The sequence below is a fragment of the Bos indicus x Bos taurus genome, chromosome 2 (genome assembly GCF_003369695.1).
Source record: "Bos indicus x Bos taurus breed Angus x Brahman F1 hybrid chromosome 2, Bos_hybrid_MaternalHap_v2.0, whole genome shotgun sequence".
Taxonomy (NCBI): domain Eukaryota; kingdom Metazoa; phylum Chordata; class Mammalia; order Artiodactyla; family Bovidae; genus Bos; species Bos indicus x Bos taurus.
Window position 1 is genome coordinate 56,363,704 of NC_040077.1, and position 22,406 is coordinate 56,386,109.

The window sequence follows — 22,406 nt, forward strand, 5'->3', positions numbered from 1 at the left end:
TATTGCTAAGTTCCCCTCCAAGTTTATTATACTTGCTTATATTGTCATAAGCCACACAGGCTGTGTGTATGTGTATTATAGTAATCACTATTGCTGAATTGTTTTAAATGGAAAGTAAGGAAACAGGCTATTGTATGTGATTTTAAAATGTACTTTAAAATTCAGCTATATATGATCAAAGTTATACCGTCAAATGTCTATGTTTACTATCCATCAACTATATTTTCTACAAAGTCGTGTGATTTCTTTTGATTAATCACAGATATTTAACAAATAATTTTAAATAAATGAATAAATGAATTTCTTAAGAAGTAGAAAAAGGAAGCAACCTAACCTTTATAAATTTATTATAATTGACCAGGCCTTCTACTAAATTATTCATATGTCTGTTTTTCTATCTTTCTGATCTGTTTCCACATGTGTGTTTGTACCTATAGCTTTATATTCTTTGCCTATTATATCCTATTTCATAACTATTACCTCATTTTACAGTGATAAGGACCTGAGTCAGAATAAGGCTTAATTATGAAGTAAAGTGTACTTAACACGTTTTTAAAATTTTCGGGATTTGTGGCCTCTATTTAGGTCACCATCATGGAAACATGCATATAAGATTAATAATGTTCACACTAAAATCAAGTTCTTTATATGTAACATAAAATTGGAGATATCCTTGGAAAGTAGACAATTTATTTTCCTATATTAACCCACCTAAAATCTACTTTTTATTTACAAAACTAAAACAATTTAGTTATGGAACAGATAAAGATAAATGTAGAAAGATTACTATCAAAGACCTCTAAAAGCAAAAAGAAATCAGTAATCTGATGACTGACCAATCTATTTTATGTACTTTGTTTCTCTTTGCTATTAAATATTTCTATTAAAACATTAATTGAAGTATAGTTGATTTAAAACATTGTGTTAGTTTCAGGTTTATAGCAAAGTGAATCGGTTATACATATGCTTATATCCACTCTTTTTTTTTTTTTTTTTTTTAGATTCTTTCCCACATAGGACATTGCAGAGTATTGAGTAGAGTTCTTTGTTTAATTTTAACTACCAACTTCCAACAGGTTAAGCGTATTTTCAGTCTCTAAAATTATCTCGCTTTTGACCCTTTGTATAATTCTACATTAAATGGGTCCCTTGATATTGCTATGCTTTCTAAGTGGACACAGCATACTAGAACTGGTAAAGATTCTAAAGTGACACAGAGTTGAATTCTCCTGCATCTGCATTTTCCAGCAGTGTAATCATGGACTGGTCCATTTTATTCCTTATTCCTCCAATTTCTTTCTTATTAAATGGTTACAAGACATTTACCTTATACAATTATCATGATCATCTGACATGGCCAATGGTTAATATCTAATGAATTTATTCCCATTCTCTTTTGTTCTTAATTTATTCCCATTCTCTTTCATTTCTGCTCCCTCCCTTATTTTTCAGAATAGTGTTGTTGTGTCAGTGTTTATCAATGTCCTGATAAGTTTTTTTGTTTTTTTTTAAAGGATTTAATGATAATGGACATGTTTACCTGTCATCAAAACACCCAGGCTATTAAATATATACACAGGCTGCATTTTATATACTACCAAGCTGTTGTTGCATAAAAATTCCTGCTTTAAACCAAGCATTAGTCAATGAATAAACTTAATATTTTAGAATTGGAAAGGAACTTTATAAATAACTTATCTGAGTGGTTTTCAACCTTTAGTGTACAAAAACACCTATTCAGAGGTTGTTAAAATAAATAGATTCTTAATCCTCACTTCAAAATATTCTAATGTAGACATATTCTTTCTTCATAAGCATATAGTGGTTCTGACTTGGGATTTGAGGATTCAGTTTGAAAATCATAGTCTAGTTAACCTCTGTCATATAATAGATGAAGAAAGAAAAACTCACCGAGGTTGATAAATTTGCCAAGGTCACTCAGTGAATCAGTGATTGCAGAACTAGAACCAGAATTCATATTTCTAAAATATGTACAAAATTGGATAGTTTCTAAAATACTTACTAAAACAGATATAAAAACAATCAAATATTATATCTGAGTAAGTACATAGGGGCTTCCCTGGTGGCACTAGTTGTAAAGAATCCGTCTGCCAGTACAGGAGACATCAGAGATGCAAGTATAATTCCTGGGTCAGGAAGATCCCCTGGAGAAGGAAATGGCAACCCACTCCAGTATTCTAGCCTGGAGAATCCCATGATCAGAGGAACCTGATGGGCTACAATCCATGGGGTCACAAAAGGGTCAAACACGACTGAAGCATCTTAGCATAGCACAGCACAGGTACACAAAATGGATCTGGTAGAATTCCTTCTACTGTCTTCCTTCCCCCTTGGGATTCATTTCCCTGTGAATGGCAATGTGTCTCCAGATGAAAATGTAACTATGGAAGGAAGCCATGAGTTTTTTCTTTGGCTCATTTTCTTTCTAATTGACCATGATATTTTGGAATGCTCTTAACACAGAATCTGTTGAACCACTTTCAAGGGAGCCAGAAAATTAGCTGCAAATAGCTTTGTGCCATTTTATAGTTTTAGATATCTTAGTAATTATCTAGTCATACCCCTCAATTTAGAGTGAAACTCAGACACTAGTCTTCAAGGTCATACAGAATTAAAGTTCTCAACACTTAAATCAATGCTATATTTGTTATACGTACATTGAAAATAAATTGAAGTGATAATAAGAAAGCAGAAAAGGAGTTTTAAATGCATCAAAACTTCCTTAGCAGAAAGAATGAATTTTTTTTTACATCTCTAGCTAAATAATAAAAATATTATGGAAATTAAAGCACTAATTGAGAATCTAATACTGAAAGTGACACTGTATTTATGACTAGCTTAAAAAATAGATAAAAAGGAGGAATGATGTGAAAATAACTTTGTAAGGAAAGAATTTTATTATAGAAAGCACTAAAGATATAATAGGTAGCAGGTAAATTCATTTTTAAATTAAAACTACATTTGTTTAATAGATTTTCTTTATAATTTCTTCCAGTAATAGATATCATACTAAATCTCACTCTGTTAGCACTGATCCTCAATCAGATAAGCAAATCTGAATTACCTGGGGGACTTTTCAACATTCACTTGCCATCCTGTCTTCCTAATTTAAATGTATATCAGGAATGGGCATGTTTATGTTGCAAAGATCAGCAGGGGGTTTCAATTTGTCACCCTGCTGTCTTCCCATATTGAAAACATTGCATTGAAAGCAGTTTCTTCTCATAACAACTCTATGACTGAGAAATAAGATGGTAATTGATAATCCAAATGAAGTAGCTTTAAATGTTTAGAAACAACTGTCTTTCACCAATCTAGGCAGTCATATTTTCTTCCTGGAGATACTAGTAGTTTTTAAAATAATTCTTACAACTTATTTTTTTGAACCTTTTCGATTTGGTCACATGAAAGTGAAATTAAAGAGAAGTTAGATTTGGGAGACATGTTACTGATTCACTCAATATATATTTTATATACATAACAAATAAACCATTCAATATGTACAACTGTACTTGGGGTTAGGTAAATATCAAGAGAATGAATCATTTCCTAATTTTATTTGATTATTCTATACCCATAGAAGGAAAAGCAAAGAGCCAACCCCTGAGGCCCTTTGAACGTAGAGTAAACAGCATTTTTTTGTGTGGAAACTGATTTAAAAAAAATACATTTGAAAACATCATGCAATTAAAAGGATGTTGAATCAACAGAGTGAAGAAAAGATAGATTCTGTTTATTAAGTGTGTAAAACAAAGGGTACATGCGGACATTCATCCTTTTCAATGACACAGGTGGGGAGTAACAATAATTACCTTACTGGTTAAGAGAAGGTGCTTAGGAACCAAAAAGGTTTTGGCCTCCCAGCTCACCACAGGACCCTTTATGCAACTTGAGACTTCCTGCAAGCTGTCAGCTTCTCAGAGCCTCCATTTCCTTTTACATGAAGTGAAACTAATAATAGTTCTACTATTGTAGGTGATTGTGAGGACTAAATAAGTTAATATGCTAAGTGCTTAGCATATATTAAGTGATAAAAATGCTATTATTATTATTATCCTTATCGGTTCAGTCCTTCTGAAACTTTATCTCAATTTATTGAAAATTCTATGACACTTTTAGGCTTTTTACATTTTACATGGAGAAAATACTATTATTATTTTCTGATATATAGCTTTTATTTTATTTTATTTTTCTACCATATACCTTTAAGAAATAAAATTCTTGCTATTGGGAAGGAATGGTCTTCTCAGGTAACATAGTGGTAAAGAATCCACCTACCAATGCAGAAGACCCAGGAGAAGCAGGTTTGACTCCTGGGTCAGGAAGATTCCCTGAAAGAGGAAATGGCATCCCATTCCAGTATTCTTGCTGGGAGAATTCCATGGACAGAGGAACCTGGTGAGCTACAGTCCATGGTGTAGCAATGGGTTGGACACAACTTAGCAACTAAACCACCACTGCCATTGAGAAGGAATGCATTCTGAGTGGAAACTATCCATAGGGGAAGGATAATACGTGGTGATTCCCAAAACTACAGTTTCTTCCTTGTCAGTGACATTCTTCTTCTTCTCTTCTCATCTTTTGGAAATATAAATGATATATCTTTTTCAGTGGACCTGCTATGATCCTAATGGCATTTTTTTTGGTGGTTTTCAGGTACCATCACCTGTGCAGCTGACATGTTCAGCTGCCAGGGCTCCCGTGCCTGTGTGCCCCGACACTGGCTGTGTGATGGTGAAAGGGACTGTCCAAATGGAAGTGATGAACTCTCCACAGCAGGCTGTGGTATGAACATGCACGGGGCTGTCTATGAAAGAATGCTGTTGCAGCATCCTCAGATACTTACTTCTGTAGTACTCACCATATCACCCTTTCTCTCACTTTCCCAACCCCTGGACTCATAGGTAGTATCGGATTTAATCAGGTGGGATGTTGTCAATCATAGTAGTTCAGCAACCCCTCACACCACTGTTCAGAGTGTTTCCAACATGCACAGTGGGATTACACATTTTAAAATCATTTTGATGAGTGAAAATTTTTCACTTCATTTCTGCAATACTGTAACCACCCTATGTATATTTGTGTGGTGGGGTTGTTACTTTCTTTTTAGTATCTTCCGCGACCCTGTACTCCCCTTGAAGGCTTTTAGATTGCCCATTACAGATACTCTGTAAATGGCTGCTGTGATCCTAAATAACTACTGACCAGAAGGTCAGTAAACACCTATTAGTCCTACAGATAGGATATTAACCCTTAGGTCAGGTAAAAATAGTATGGATATAGCTGAATGAAGCTAGGGGATCAGAGGAACAGCTTTGGAGGCCAGACAATTTACTAAGTTTCTGACTCTAGGTCACTTCAAGAAATTTTCAGGGAATTACTCAGTAGTAAAAATTTAGATAAATTCCTTTGTGTGATCAAGAGAATGAAGGGCCTGGATGTTTGAATGCAGATCCCAAGGTCACCACATAGGGGATATGTTGAGCAGAGCAACGTATTAGAAAGAGTGCTATGGACTCTGCTTATTAAAATGAAGTCTGCTGGTCATCTCTCAGATGACCTACCTTCAGGTCTTTAAAACTGTATTTGAAGCTGTAATGTAATAATATGTATATATGGGTGCATGCATATGGGGTATAGTTAAAGCTGAAAAGGAAAAGGAAGACTTTGAGGCAGGCTTAAATGTGCACAGAACTCATACTATTGTAGAATAAATCACTTTGATCTTCAAATTGATATGTGTCTGTAAAGGTCAATGGGGCCACTGAGGGCTACATAATAAAGGATTAGGCATCAATTCAAGGATCCATATAGTCCTTGTATACTGTTGCTATTGTAGCAAGTTAATACTCTGGGAGGCATATTAACACTTTTGGGCCACATGGGTGTTATTAACTAAATTATGTTAAAATATAACAAATTGTACTCAAGTGACCTGAAAGCATTAATGCCAAATAAGTCTCTGTTGCTTAGCATTTTAAAGAATAATTCATATATTAGAATTGGCATAATTCACTTGAGTTATATAAGCTGTCACACAGTTCAAAGTTACAATAGTGGTTAGTAAATGAGTTTTACTTTGATTATAATGAGCAGTTTTTAACTCTGCTTTTATGTGGCTTCTGTACCATTTTTGAAAATACGTTTGTTGAAAATGTTATACTTGATTAAATTCAAATAATTCTTTTTATTTCACCTGCTAATATCTCTTTTCAGTCATTACTGAGTTTTGAAAGCAGAGAGGTTTTCCTTTTTTCATGTAGTCTGGGCCAGATTTGGGATCGGGAGTTGATAAGCATATAAAAGAATAATTATAATGCCTTAAGTGTCAGAATGACACATACAAAAGATACTAGATCATCACAAATAAATATTGTGTAAAAAAGCCTAGAAGTCTTGTAGAAGGATTTCAAAGAAAAGCAATAACATTATCTGAATTGTGAAGGACATAGAGAAGAAAGAGGAGTGTTGAAGGTAGAGGAAAGTGCCTGTTAAGACATGAAGGGGACAGATTGGAAGGCCTCCACATTTTTTCAAGTGCCCATTATATTTCAATTATTTTGGTAGGTGTTTTTATTTACATTATTGAATTTCCATAGTATTTTAGTAAAGTGCCTTTGGAGATCTGCCAAAAATAATTGTGTAGATTGAGAATTGTAAGAGCATCTATTGAATATCTGAAATGAGCTGATCTGCTTCATATACCTTATCTAGTTCTTACAAGAAATTTATCAGATAAATTTTATTATCCTCATTAAGCAGATAAAGAAACATATGCAGCAAGAAGGTAAATATTAATAGCTTTACTTAGGATAAAAATTTAAGGTGCTAAACACTTTTTTGCAAAGTCTTTTTTTTTCCAGTGTACCATAATTAAAAATAGATTGTTTTTTCACTTAAAACATAAAATATAATTGGCCTACATATTGTGTTAATTTTAGGTGTGCAACATATTGATTTAATGTATTTATATCTTATTGCAAAATGGTTACCACAATGAACTTAGTTAATATCCATCATATATCAGAGTCTTAACATTTGAAATACTGCAAACCTTGAGTCAGATCCTAGCATTTACCCTTTACATGTAAGAAAGGTAACTAAAAATAGTTAAATGATCAAACCTCTATGATGCTATGCGTATACTGTTAAAGCTCATTTTCTCTCTACAAGCCAGTATCTTTTGGACTTCTACTCAAGTTTTATTGCACATTTTAAGTAATCATTTTCCTCACTGGTTAGGGCCCTTGATAGAGAATACTTTTTTGGATCAGTATTCCAAAAGGATCAATGTTCCGTTTCATGGATCAATATTCCTTATTTGGTGTGGTACTTATGGTTGGGCTCATCTCGCTATAGATCTTAACCTATTTTAACATCTACTCTAGAAGTCACCCCAAAGTTTTATTTTCCTCTTAAAAAGTAACTTCCTTAGCCTCTTTGATTTTCTTTTCACTTCCATCATGAGCATTAGCACTTGGTGGTCTTTTCATGTCCATTTTTCACAAAGAAGCAAGGTTTTTATCACCTTGCTAACATTACTGCAGCCATGAGGAGAGGAAAAAAAAATATCCAACAACATTGTTAGAGCTGAGTGATTTTTCTTTATCACATATGAACCTTTAAATTCATCCTTCAGCAAACTCACAAATTGCTAAATGTTCTGAAATTTCAAGGTCAATCTAGAATTGTTGAGCATTTTAACACTGAAATTTAGAATTATATATATTTATATTCATACATTAGAATACTACTTATATCAAAATATGCATGTTAATATATTTTATTAATTTATCTGATACACTGAATGTTTAGCTAACATTCCTTTTTAAAAAGACCAGGAATTACTGAGTGTACTGAGTATGACAACATACATTCCCCAAACTCTTAATGTAGGAAAAGATGAAGTAAGTGCTCATTTAAATTATTTTTCTCTGATGTCTTCCTTAGCTCCCAATAATACATGTGATGAAAATGCTTTCATGTGCCATAATAAAGTGTGCATTCCCAAGCAATTTGTTTGTGACCACGATGATGACTGTGGAGATGGTTCTGATGAGTCATTGCAGTGTGGTAAGTATATATGAACTCTTCATGGACAAGATTCTCAGGCTGAATACCAGTCTTTAACAAAAACAAATAAATGCATTTCTTAATGTCACTAAGGACATGCAAATTTGGTAATATAGACCTACTGCATATAGCCTCTTTAAACTCTACCAAAATTACACATGTATTTGAAAATTTTACCTATGGTTGTAGTGTTCTTACAAGAACCATACTGGAAAATGTTTATAAAAACATCTTTCAATTTCAGAACTTTGTGAAGTATCTTGTACTTTAAAAACAATATATGGCTGGCTAGTTCAGTCTTATAGCCAAATAAAATATTTTAGTGAGAAAAAAAGAATACAATTCACATAGCTACCAGAAAATATACATATTTAACATTTTTCTTTTATCTGTTTGCATATGTTTATATTTGTTAAAATTAATATTGTTATTTTGAAATTTATCTTGTCACATATATTTATCTAATTATCATGTGTTTATAATGTGTATATGAACACATATATAACTTCTGTGATAAAATTAGTATATTAAAAATTTCCAGGTGAAATTGAAATGTTATGTAAACCTAGTACTTTTGTAAAATATTTAAATGTATGCATGAATAAATACAAAACGAAAATCCATGGAATAAATCCACATATACCTATGAAAGGCAATAATTTAGTTTCCTTCCTATGTCCTGCTTATCCAATAGCTATAACCTTGGCTTTTGATATAAACTTCCTTGAGACCAGTGGATATCAGTTTTTATATCAATTCACCATTAAGTCATGGATTCAATGTGATATTTTAAAAGCTAACTCGTAACTGAAGATGTAAATCTGATGCTAGAGTTATATCTGATTGAATATATTTCTCAGCTAGACATTATGCTTGGTTCATATGGAAATGAATGAGACAGAAATCTCACTAGAAAAAAAAATTATAGATGAACAGGAAAATCAGGAGTACAATATAGAACAATAACATTCATAGTCATATGGGAATAATAACAATCACAATACACAAAGTCAGAGATGAGAAAATAATTTTGGGGGCAGTAAAGAACAGAGACAGGGAGTGTTACTCAGTGGAAATCATATTTAGATGCTACAGAACATGACATAGTGGTTAAAAATATGGACCCTAGAGCCAAATGGCCTGGGTCCAATCCTGATTCTGCCAGTTACTAACTGTGTGACCTTGGAAAAATGACTTTTATCTCCCTGCACTTCAATTTCTTTATCTGCAGAAATATATATAGTAACATTATTTAGTTCTTAGGACCATTAAGAGAATTAAATCATTAATATTTGTAAAGTACATAAAACAGTTCCAAACACAGTAAATCCTATATATCTTTACAAAAACTATAAATTGACATGGTTGTGGAATAGCAATTAGTCTTTGGTGAGGTCAGTTGGCGTTAGAAGTTTTAGATTCTAAAAAGTCTCAAATACAATGTTAAAGAATTTGTATTTAATTATTTTGCCTCACTTGGCAAGCACACATTTTAAAAACAGGGGAATGTCACAGTTAAATTTGAACTTTAGAACCATCCTTTTCAGCAGAGTGGATGAAACAGTGCTATGAGGGAGAGGTACCATAAAGAGTTATGATAATTAGCACTGTGATTTTGAACTAAGGCAGAAATGATGGAATGGAAAATGGAGAATTGGGTCAGAATTCATTTACAGTTACAGATGGAGGGTAAAGTACAATTTCTATCTTGGATGACTAGGAGGATGGCATTGATATTAATGAGTTTTAGAATGAAGTTAGGAGGCAGTTTTGCTGATGCAGGAGAAGAAGGATGTATCAAATAATTAATTTTGGACATTTTGAATATGCAGTGTTACTCAGATAATCACATGAAGCTATACAGTGAGTACTTGAAATTTTACTTCTAGATTATGATCAGGACAAATAATATTACCCTAGTGACCATCAACATAAGGGTGATATTCAAAAATACGACAAAGAATGAGAATACCCATCATTGTAGAAACGAAAAGGGGAAAACCCTAGACTGAAGGTTGAAATAAGGGCTTCTTCTCTAACAATTTAGGGTATAACAGGAGAAAACTTCATACAGAAAGAGGGGGGAAAGGAAATAGCAAAAGCAAAATTAGAAGTCTGAGAGAGTGTATTATGAATATTAAGTCAGAAAACTATTTCCAAGGTAGAACAGACAATACCTTTAAGCACTGCAGAAAGATGAAGCAGATAGGAGCCAGAGACACATAAATTTACCAACTATCACTTGAAATCTATTAGCTCTAAGAGGAATTTCAGAGTGTAGAAGTTGCAGAAATGAGACATTAATAATGAAAGTTGAACTGGAGATAAGTAAGTGAAAGTAAGATTGAGTAGGGACTGGACTGAGCAGGGAAGAAGGGTCATTGTTGTTGAGAGTTGTATAAATAGATTTTTATTATTATTGGACTGGAAGACACTTGAACATAGGTATTGCATGAAGAAGAGCAAGTGAAGGAGAAGGAGGAAAGAAATACTAGAGAATCAGAGGGTTTTTTAGAACTATCTAGTTTTGCCATGCAGTATAATAAACATTTTAAGTAAATAATTATTATTGAATCATTTTTTTTCTGTTGAAATTTTATTTTTAAGCCATAAAAATCTTATTTTCTCACTTCAGAAGTAAAATGTTTGCCCACATTTACCAGAAAGTTTGCAAAAGAAATGACTTTTTTTTAATTGCTTACAAACTCAGGAAGAAATCAAATCTGAAGCTTCATAATATTTAAAATCAAATGAGTTTTACTTATAAACAGACATAGATATGAACATTAACAACTGATGGATTGATACTATGATTTGAGTAAAGCCTTTTAATGCCTCTAACAATCAATATGTAGGATAATTACAATAGTTTTCTGCTTATTACTCTATGAATTGGCTTTTAATTTTCTCATTTTAACAATTTCTTTACACTTTCAGGGCTTCTTCCCAAACATAAACATGACATTATAGCTTCTGAAAATTATCATTATAATCCAGAGTCAGTTCATCCATATGTTCTAGTATTCTACCTAACCAAGTTCAGTCTTGAAAATAATTTATAATAGCTTTGATTTTGTTTTCCATTCTAAGGAAAATCTTTAGGGTATAGACAATAAGTAAACAGAGATTATATACTCATTATAAATTTTGTTATGTGTGTGTATATATGTGTATATATGTGTGTATATATATATATATATATACACACCCATGTTGCATATGTATTTTGTTATGTGTGTGTGTATATATATATATATATATACATTTTGTTAGCAATATGTATTTTTTTCCCTTAGGTCAAAACAAAATAGGAGTGCCTTGTTTCCAGCTCTTTTTCTGGTCTTTAATCCTATTTTTCCAACCACAAATATCTCTTGCAATTATTACAACTGCCCTATAAAGAAAAAGGAAATATCTCCCATAAGATGCCTGGGTAACACATGGTTAATTTGGTTCAGTGCACATTATGAATGAAGTTTTAATAAATATCTGTTATGTGAAGTAAAATGTTTCTTTGCCTGCAGGGTACCGACAATGCAATGCAGAAGAGTTTAGCTGTGCTGATGGGCGATGTCTCTTAAATACTCAGTGGCAGTGTGATGGAGATTTTGACTGTACAGACCATTCTGATGAGGCACCTATAAACCCAAAGTGTAAAAGTGCAGGTACAGAATGTGTACAATACTATGCTTATTCCAAAATTGATTTTTTAAGGCAATACTGTGACTCATTTTTAGGTTCATGAGGTATTCACTGAGAGAAAATGCAATTAATTATGTGATACTTCTACTGACACAATGCAATAGAAGCATCCTGGTAATCCACCTTGTTTTGGAGTTAGTTTTAGAAATGTGAGTCTGTGCCACAGATATGCATCCATCATCCTGTTGCTTTAAAAAAGTCATTTTTCTTAATACATTATTTAATGTGAAGATAATTTCCATGTATGGACCTATTTGGTTACTTTCCATGTATGGACCTTTTAAATAGAACATTTAATCAAAAAGGTTGAGATTTACTGAGATAAAGTCAGTATTATTCAAACTTAGGCAAAATGAAATAAATTGCATATCATTTGAACAGAAAATAGATATGTAGCCAAACTTGGTCTATTTTTCACTTTACCATTCCAAAGATTGAATACCTAGTTATAAATTTTAGAATAAACCCAATTACTTTTTTTTCTCACATAGTTTACATGTTAATAGGCATTCTTGTATCATGTATTATAATGAGTAATGTTTAAATCATCAGGTTTTGAATAGCTGCAAAACCTGAACTCCTTTCCATAGCTATATTTGAAACAACTATTATTCACCACAAGCGTCTTTTTATGCCCAGATTTTAAAATGTCAATGTTATATTTCCAGGAAAAAAAAAGGAATTTAGGAATATCTACCTATTCCAGACTCTTAATTTTCAGTGAAATGCAATTTCTCAGAGACCTATGACTTGAGGAAAATGTCAAGCTATCATTACACTTTTGAACTCATTCTTCACAATATAAATTAAGACAGAAATACTCCATTAATTTTGCTATTGATGCTTATTTTGATTGCTAATTTTCAATATAAAGCTATATTTGCAGTGTTTTGAACATGAAACTGTTTGCCCTTGATTTTCTTTGTATATACAATATTACACTGAATATAAAGCACTTTATATATACCTATATTTACTATAATTTTTGTCTAACAAGTTATCATATTTGTGAATGTTTTCAGCAATTGCAGTATAAAACAATGGCATGCCCTTTATGTTCCATTTGTTTTATTTTCTTTTTCCAGAACAGTCATGCAACAGTTCATTTTTTATGTGCAAAAATGGCAGGTGCATTCCCAGTGGAGCTCTTTGTGACAATAAGGATGACTGTGGTGATGGCTCAGATGAGAGGAATTGCCATATAAATGAGTGTTTGAGTAAGAAGGTCAGTGGATGTTCTCAAGATTGTCAGGACCTTCCTGTCAGTTATAAGGTAGGTACTCATCAAAAATAGAAAATCATGTGATAGGTTAGAATTTGAGATAATAAAAATTATTTAATTCAATATAGCTGTAAGACTGCAAGTGATTAGATTATTGTGAGTTAAAAGTATTTAAATGGAGAGTTTCTATACAAGTGAACCATAATAATAGTGTGGTATATAAATAGAATATAATCATGAAGACAAAAAATTCAAAGTGTTCAGCTTTCTAAATAAATAGTAATCATAAAGAAAAAAATGTAAGTATAGAAAGGTCAGTGTTTGAGAAAGATACTGCTGTTAATAGCTGGGTAAATATGCATACTGCTCTCTGAAATTCCTATTTCTTCCCTCATTTTCCCTCTCATACATCTTTGAAGTAGAATGGGCTGATCATTTATATTTTATCACAACACAGGAGAATGCAATATTTTTTTCAAATAAACAGGAAGAAAAAAACAGAGTACATGAATTATTAGGACTGAGTGCAGGTACACTAAAAGATAAATCATGTCTAATATCCTAATTGCTTTTTGTTGGTACCACTTTCCTGAAGAAGGTGATTCACTGACAAATTGACTGACAGAAATAGCTTTAGAAAACATCTCTATTTTAGTATGTTGAAATGGAGGATGCATACAAACTAAATCTTTAAGTGGTATTTTAGGTTAAAATCAATTACGTAAATATGGGAAAACCTCAGTAAAAGCAATTCAGTTGGAAATTAGTGATTTTAACTGGACAATAGCTCTGTATGAATCAGCAAAAGAACATGGCTTCAGTGAAACACAGAGGCCACCTAATCTAGTTAGGAGTAGTACAGATATCAGTAGAATTTTGTTCTACTGAATTCTGTGATGATCAGGACATACCTGGGGTACTATGCACATCTAGGGACATGACACTTTAAGAGGAATTTTGACAAATTTTACTGTATCCACATTTGTGCATCCAGTGGCATCAGGGGTCTGGAAAACACACCTTTGGAAGAAATTGCACCAAGAGCAAAATGGCTATTCAGCTGTATTTAAATATATGAAATTCTACCCTGCTGTATTCAAAACGGATATCCAACAAGAACCTATTATATAGCACCTAGAACTCTGCTCAATGTCACCTGCCAGCCTGGATGGGAGGAGAGGTTTGAGGGAGAAGGGATACATGTATATGTATGGCTGAGTCCCTTTGCCATTCACCTGAAAGTATCACAACATTGTTAATTGGCTATACTCTTACACAAAATAAAAATTTTAAAGTTTGAAAAATAATTTTGAAAGAGTCAAATAAATAAAAATGGCATTAATAAATACATAAATATATGAAGTACTAGAATAGGGAGCATATCTTGTCTGAGTTGTTTCAAAGGTTGGAATTAGGAGTTGGGAAACAGAGTCTGTTCAATATAAGGAAGATGTTTTGAACATCAGAACTCTTTATATTGGAAGGAGTTGTCACCTTTCTTATGTCTAAGTGTTTCATCTGGGCCTAAGTGACTTTCTTTAAAAGATGCGAGAAAAAAAAAAAGTATATTACAAAGATGCTTGGGCTTTTAACTGCCAGCCTTGACATTCTATGACAGTCAGTTCTATCTAATGGTAAATTCAGCCAAACAACCATTCTGTCATTTATAATATCTGAATTTCTGTTATTATGACTAACTTAATTAACTACTTTGGTCACTGTATATGGATATAACCTAAAAAGTATAATAATCATTTCCCCTGTGTTAAAATAGAGATGAAAAGTAAAATACTAAGAAAGTTATGTTTATTTTTAAAGTTTTTAGACCCAATACTGTATTAAGAAGAATTATTTCAAATTGTAAGACTTACACAACTGAAGCAACTAACCACCCATGCATGTAAGACTTAAAACACAAATGCACAGACTCATCACACTATACTGTAGGTAGAAGGAAGCAAGACAGATGAGCCAGGACAGCTCCTAATGAGCTGAGTAGGTACCAGATAATTAATTTTGGTAGTACATATTTTGAAACCTGATGAAGCAGAAAAAATATTATTGGTGATTTATGTTTCAATGCAGAAATATTTCCCCCCAAATCAGGAAATGTGTTATAAAATTATAAGAGGCAATGGCTATAATTTTGTCATGTTATAAATAATAATCCATTTCTATCATATATTATGTATATCCATTCACTCATCTATTTAAATGCCTAAACTTAAATTTCAAAGTAGATTTATTTGTTTTTAATCTATCATAACAATATTGTGATAAAATTAAAAATAGAATATGAAATGGTCACCCTTTGACATAACATTAAAAGTAAGGATTAGTATTTTTTAATGGCTACATGTAAAGAGTGCTGACTTCTTAAAGATTCCATATGTGGAAAACTACTTTTGGTAGAAATAGTTCTTACCCAGAAAATCATGTTAAATTACACTATTTTAATTACTTTATAAGATTCCTCACACTGAAATAATTGTTTATTGATACCTTTAAAATATCAGTATTTTCTGTTTGACTTCTCTGGAGTCATAGAATGAAGTGAGAATCTGAGTTAAAATAGACATACTAATTATTTTAAAAGTCAGTATATATAATACCTGATAAAATTGCTATGTATATGCTCTCTAATATAAACACATGTCAAAACTAATGTAATGGATAAAATAAAACATCTACTGAGGGAAGCAAAACCAGTTAAAAAATGAGAGGTAGGAGGGAGGTTCAAGAGGGAGGGCCATATATATGGTTATGATTCATCCATGTTGATGTATGGCAGAAACCAACACAATATCATAATTATCTTTCAATTTAAAATAAATAGATTAATAAAAAATGAAAATAACTGAGAATAATGAATAAGAAACTTAAATATTCAAAGAAAATATTTTATATATTGTGTTATATATATGTATATACATGCATATATATATATAATATTTATGGTATATCCTGGAAAAGGGAATGGCTACCCACTCCAGTATTCTTGCCTAAAGAATCCCATGAGCAAAAAGGTATGGTGGGCTAAAGTCCATGAGTCACAAAGAGTCAGACACAACTGAGCAACTAAGAATAATCACACTTTTATGTTATATATGAAAATTTAATATGTATCTGTTATATGTTATATTTCTGAATATTAATTTATAGGAGATTGAACAAAAATCTTAATTACAAAATAATTCTCTATTTTGGAGAAAAAATGTTAGCTGATGGATTTCTCTTTTTTCAGAGAATGGGGAAAACTCTACAGTAAACTATTTCTCTTTACAGTATCAGCAAAACAAGACAAATCCTACTGCAAATTATCCAATAAAATGAAAATTGCTTATAAAAGCAAAATTTATACCTTCTGGACTGTGAATAACTTGCACATTTGCTGTAAAACAAATAACAATCGATCCAACTATTCAAAAGGGAATAATAACACTTAACTAAAAAAGCAAGAATCTTATTTTGATGGAAGGGTAACTTACCATGAGAAAATAAATGTACTTTAGGGAGATAAATGAATTTTAATGTATACAAGATAATCAATATTTTCAAATATCACTTAAAAATCTGCAAAGAAATTTTTCTGAATGTTATAGGAAAACTTTGGACAGCTATATTTGTTTCTAGTAATATGTTTCTCTAAAAAATTAATATAAATAAAACAATCAGAAATAGTTCTTAATTATGAGGAATATTAACTTGACATTGAATATATGTCTCACTTTCATAAAGACTATATTTTTAAATGAAAGTGAAACATTTTGAAACCATTCTTTTTTAACTAAATATAGATGAATCTTTCATCTTTTATCTTTGTGGACAAAAATGATTATTATTAATTTTTCATTCAATTTATGAAAGTTATGTTAGTAGGATTTCTCTTAAATGCCTTTTAATTATTTGGGGGTAAAAATGATTTTGGTAAAACAAGGTTAATGGACCTTTAGAGAAAAGCACTGAAACACGTATATTATCATATGTGAAACAGATCACCAGTCCAGTTTCCGATGCATGAGACAGGGTTCTCAGGGCTGGTGCACTGGGATGACCCTGAAGGATGGGATGGGGAGGGAGTTGGGAGAGGGGTTCAGGATGGGGAACACATGTACACCCATGGCTGATTCATGTCAGTGTATGGCAAAAACCACAACAATGTTGTAAAGTAATTAGCCTCCAATTAAAATAAATAATTTAAAAAAATCTCTTTCACACTTAAAAAAACTTGCTGTTAAATATAGTTTAATTTGTTTATAGAAATGCCCACCCATTACACTTGATAACTTTTACAAATTTTACCTTCAAGAAATTAATTTTCCATAAATATGTTTTTATCAAACCAGCTAGTTAGTGTGGTAGTTTTATAACCTGACATTAGCCATTCAAAGTAGTTTCCCCAAACCCTGTTAGAATCGGGACACTTATTTGTTTCTTTATACAATACTCTTTTGAGAGGAATGTAATGCATTCTATAACACGTCCTTTCACTTTTCCTTAAGTGCCCCTTGAATTCAGCTCTATCCTGTGTCTGCCTATGTGTCTTCTGGCTTCCATATGATCACATGATCTAATTTTCAATTGTTTCAGTGATATCTTTTTGCAGCCTGTCAATTGCCTTTTGAAAATTTTGTTGTTGTTGTTGTTTTTTAATTTTATTTTATTTTTAAACTTTACAATATTGTGTTAGTTCTGCCAAATATCGAAATGAATCCGCCACAGGTATACATGTGTTCCCCATACTGAACCCTCCTCCCTCCTCCCTCCCCATACTCTCCCTCTGGGTCGTCCCAGTGCACCAGCCCCAAGCATCCAGTATCATGCTTCGAACCTGGACTGGCGACTCGTTTCATACATGATATTATACATGCTTCAATGCCATTCTCCCAAATCTTCCCACCCTCTCCCTCTCCCATAGAGTCCATAAGACATTGTGTAAAATATACAACTTAGAATTTACCATTTTAACTATTTGTAATTATATTTCAGTGACATTTAGCATCTCTCTCTCACACACACAGTCTCTTTTGTATTTTGGACATAGCATAAGCACCAATTCCCCTGACTTCCTTATCTGGTGGTAGGATGAGTCTTCTCAAGGAAAGTAATACTGTCAAAAGCTATGATCTGATGAGGAGAATTTGGGAAATTATGTTGTGGCTTTTGCTTTGATTTGCTGGCTTGCTAATGGATTCTGGAGATTACAAAATAAATCCTCTGTAATGGTTTAGAATTATTAGATAAATATTGGTATAAATATTGAAGATAAAAGTGCCAAGGAAGTAAAGAGATTCATTTTTATGTAAAAGGACTTGGAAACATTATTCATTTATCTTTTGAGCACTTTCAGGTGAAGCTAATGGTCCTTCTCCACACAATGAACACCATTTTTTGTACTTCGAAATTCTACCCTTCAATTATTTGTTTGATGATTATTTAATAATAAGCACACATGTCTCTCTCTAATATTTTGCAAATAGATACATAGGTTCAAATGTTTGTAATGAATACTAGCTTTTCTTAACAATTTAGAGTTCCGACTTCATGTTCCTATTCGGTACTCACAGGTTCCTTTATTCAAAGGCTATATAGGATAGTCTTAAGGTTAATATGATCATAATCGTATGACCAATTATAAGTTCATTTTGTGTAATTATAATTCCCATATGCTACCTGGCAGGTGCTGAATATACAACTGAAAGACCAATCATAACCCCTCATTATTTTCAGGAATGCAAAGACGTACATTGCATGACATTGTACTGAGAACTGATATGCCAGTTAGTAAGTATCACATAAGAGGGTTGTATAGAACATGATAGAGAGACCAAGAAAAAATATCTGATGATGCACATTGATTTAATTTTAGTGGAGAGACTGTTAATTTTATTATTTCTCCAGGCAACAACATGTTTGATAAAGGAATCAGACCCTGCCAATAGATAGTAAATAAGCCTTAATATTTGTTAAAAATTACAGCAAGAGCAAGCTCTCCAACTGGCTTTATCTACACAATTTCATCCTTGTGCATCTAGGTTTCTCATGGGTTAACTGATAATAGTGTCTACATCATAGATTTCTGTAAGACTCTAATGAAATTAAACATATGTGACAGTATTAGTAACCTTTAGAGCTCCATATAATGCTTAATCCTTATGGTTGTTAAAACAGCCTTCTAAAAATTCAATATAATGCAAAAAAAGAAAAAGAAACAGGAATTTGATGATTTAGTTTTTCCTTGCCATTCTCTAGCCACCATGGCTTGCTGATTAACGCCAGTTAACTTTTGTAATCTTGTCAACCTCAGAAGGTCAAATGAAGATATTAGGGAGAATGCTTTTTAAACATAAGCTGTACACCATATATGTAATTCTGATTAATGTTTAATTGCTGCAGGATAGAAAAACTTGGCATTGTCTATTCTTCAATGATTTTCTTGCTTGAATCATGCTAAATGGACATCCAATAGGAAGAGACAATGACAATGGTATAAATTGATTATGCTCATTTTTCATTCTCCAGTGCAAATGCTGGCCTGGATTTCAACTGAAGGATGATGGTAAAACATGTGTAGACATTGACGAATGCTCTTTGGGCTTTCCGTGTAGCCAGCAATGCATCAATACATATGGAACCTACAAGTGCCTCTGTACAGATGGATATGAAATACAACCTGCTAATCCAAATGGCTGCAAGTCACTCTCAGGTATTGAATTGAACTTGTCCACTGATCCAGCCCCAGTTATACGTATGAATCCTCGATTGCATAGCTATTCTTATGGAATTCATTCCTCCTTGATGTTGCTAATAAGTCAAAATTCTCCTCTACTTACCTTGATTGAGAATCCATCGCTCTGATTTTGTGTGTTGTCCACACACTGCTTGGTTTGTAATACCATTACAGTTTGGTCTTGTGAATTATTAAGTGTTTTGTAGATTGTGAGAACAAGTAAAAAACTAGCACTGCTTTCTGCTGTATAACAAGCTCTTGGGAGCAGGTTTGGCCAAAACTATTAAAGAACCTGTTGTGACAGTGTCCTAATAATTTTTTTTCTTCTCCCTATACCACACACCTTCATATATGTGTGCCAAGGAGAAAACACGTAAATAAGAATAATAATAACAGTTATAATGATGAAAACAGTAGAAATAAGTCATCCATGTAAGACTATGTGAATTCTTCCCATGATTAGACAAGTATTATTAAACTTATGTTTATTTCCGGTAGTGTGTTAAACTTAGTAAGGCTGAAAATTCAATAAAACATGTCCTATAACTTAAAACAAATTATGATTCATCAGGGGATAAAACCATGCTCATTAAAATGATGCAAAATAGTATATAATAATAACCTAAAAAGGGCAAAAAATGGTGTTAACTTGTCTCTATTCCTCTTGTTTTGATAATGAGTATAATGAATCAAATAGCATTGCCAGTTTCTCATATACATTTATGTTGATGACATTTAAAGCAATAGATGTTTTCTCATCCACTTTTATCAAATAAATAACAGGATAGAAATTAAAATGTTAAGTTTTTAACTGATTACAATTTTGCACACATGGAGAAAACAATAACTCCTTTAAATTTTTCATTCCACTCTTACTTATTCTTGGAGTATTCACCTCTGAAGCAATTTGCATATTATTTGAAGCCCATTGTTTTATTTGCCAGGATACCATTTTTTAATTTTTTTTTTGCCAGCTCACTGCTTACTATATTATCATTTACTGTATTATTACTACAGTAGTATTATTAATAGTTAACATTTCCATCACTTCACATAATTACCATTTCTTTTTTGTGGTTAAAACATTTGGGATCTTAGCAAATTTCAAGTCTTCAGTTCAGTTCAATCGCTCAGTCATGTCTGACTCTTTGCGACCCCATGAATCGCAGCACACCAGGCCTCCCTGTCCATCACTAACTCCCAGAGTTTACTCAAACTCATGTCCATCGAGTCAGTGATGCCATCCAGCCATCTCATCCTCTGTCGTCCCCTTCTCCTCCTGCCTCCAATCTCTCCCAGCATCAGTCTTTTCCAATGAGTCAACTTCGCATGAGGTGGCCAAAGTATTGGAGTTTCAGTTCAGCATCAGTCCTTCCAGTGAACACCCAGGACTGATCTCCTTTAGGATGGACTGGTTGGATCTCCTTGCAGTCCAAGGGACTCTTAAGACTCTTCTCCAACACCACAGTTCAAAAGCATCAATTCTTCGGCACTCAGCTTTCTTCACAGTCCAACTCTCACATCCATACATGACCACTGGAAAAACCATAGCCTTGACTAGACGGACCTTTGTTGGCAAAGTAATGTCTCTGCTTTTGAATATACTATCTAGGTTGGTCATAACTTTTCTTCCAAGGAGTAAGCATCAATTTCATGGCTGCAATCACCATCTGCAGTGATTTTGGAGCCCAAAAAAATAAAGTCTGACACTGTTTCCACTGTTTCCCCATCTATTTCCCATGAAGTGATGGGACCAGATACCATGATCTTCGTTTTCTGAGTGTTGAGCTTTAAGCCAACTTTTTCACTCTCCTCTTTCACTTTCATCAAGAGGCTTTTTAGTTCCTCTTCACTTTCTGCCATAAAGTCCTCATAAAATTAAAGTGATTACCTTTTTCATTGTTTTTTCTAATATATGCTGATATTAAATTTGCTCACCAGGGACTAAGTATATAAAGCATTTTAGAAACAAAGATGTTTAAAATGAGTTTTATCTTTATATATACGAATCATGGTTAGATTATTCTTATTGTATTTCCTAGATTCTAGAACAAATAAGATATTAAAGCATGTTGAACAAATAAGAAGGATATAGACTCCTACTTAAAAGAAGCCCCCAGGCACATGGAAAAAGTTCATATAGGCAGTGAAACTCTTGGAAGTTATTCTGAGAGCATAAGCCAGTTATATGGTTATCAGGAAGGAATTTTCAGATTTATTCTGACCTAGAGAATTCCATTTGGACTATGTAATCCATGGGGTCTCAAAGAGTCGGATGCGACTGAGTGACTTTCACTTTTCAGTAGTAGGAATGTTTAGCTGTACTACAGATTTCTAAGGTGAAGATTATACTTCTCAGAATTTCATTTAAAAATAAGATTTTGTCCCCCTCCATCACCCCTTTCCCCCAGTAACCATAGGTTTGTTTTCTACATTTGTGCCTCTACTTCTGTTTTGTCACTAAGTTCATTTGTATCATATGAGAAATTAGGTTTGACATATACACTACTATATGCTACTACAAGAAAAAAACAGATAACTAATAAGGACCTACTGTACAGCACAGGAAGCTCTACTCAATATTCTGTATTGACCTATATAGGAAAAGAATCTTTTAAAGAATGGATATATGTATATGTATGTGTGTGTGTATATGTA

General features: G+C 32.7%; 1 protein-coding gene across 3 annotated transcripts in view; it reads left to right on the forward strand.

Moving 5' to 3' along the window:
* Positions 1–22,406, forward strand: part of LRP1B (LDL receptor related protein 1B) — a 2,173,551-nt gene that overhangs the window by 1,864,657 nt on the left and 286,488 nt on the right. For all 3 annotated transcript variants that reach the window (XM_027561670.1, XM_027561656.1, XM_027561663.1), the window contains 5 exons: positions 4,678–4,806; positions 7,972–8,094; positions 11,619–11,759; positions 12,882–13,069; positions 19,541–19,724. In XM_027561670.1, the coding sequence (XP_027417471.1) occupies positions 4,678–4,806; positions 7,972–8,094; positions 11,619–11,759; positions 12,882–13,069; positions 19,541–19,724 (765 nt within the window). The remainder of the gene's footprint in view (positions 1–4,677; positions 4,807–7,971; positions 8,095–11,618; positions 11,760–12,881; positions 13,070–19,540; positions 19,725–22,406) is intronic.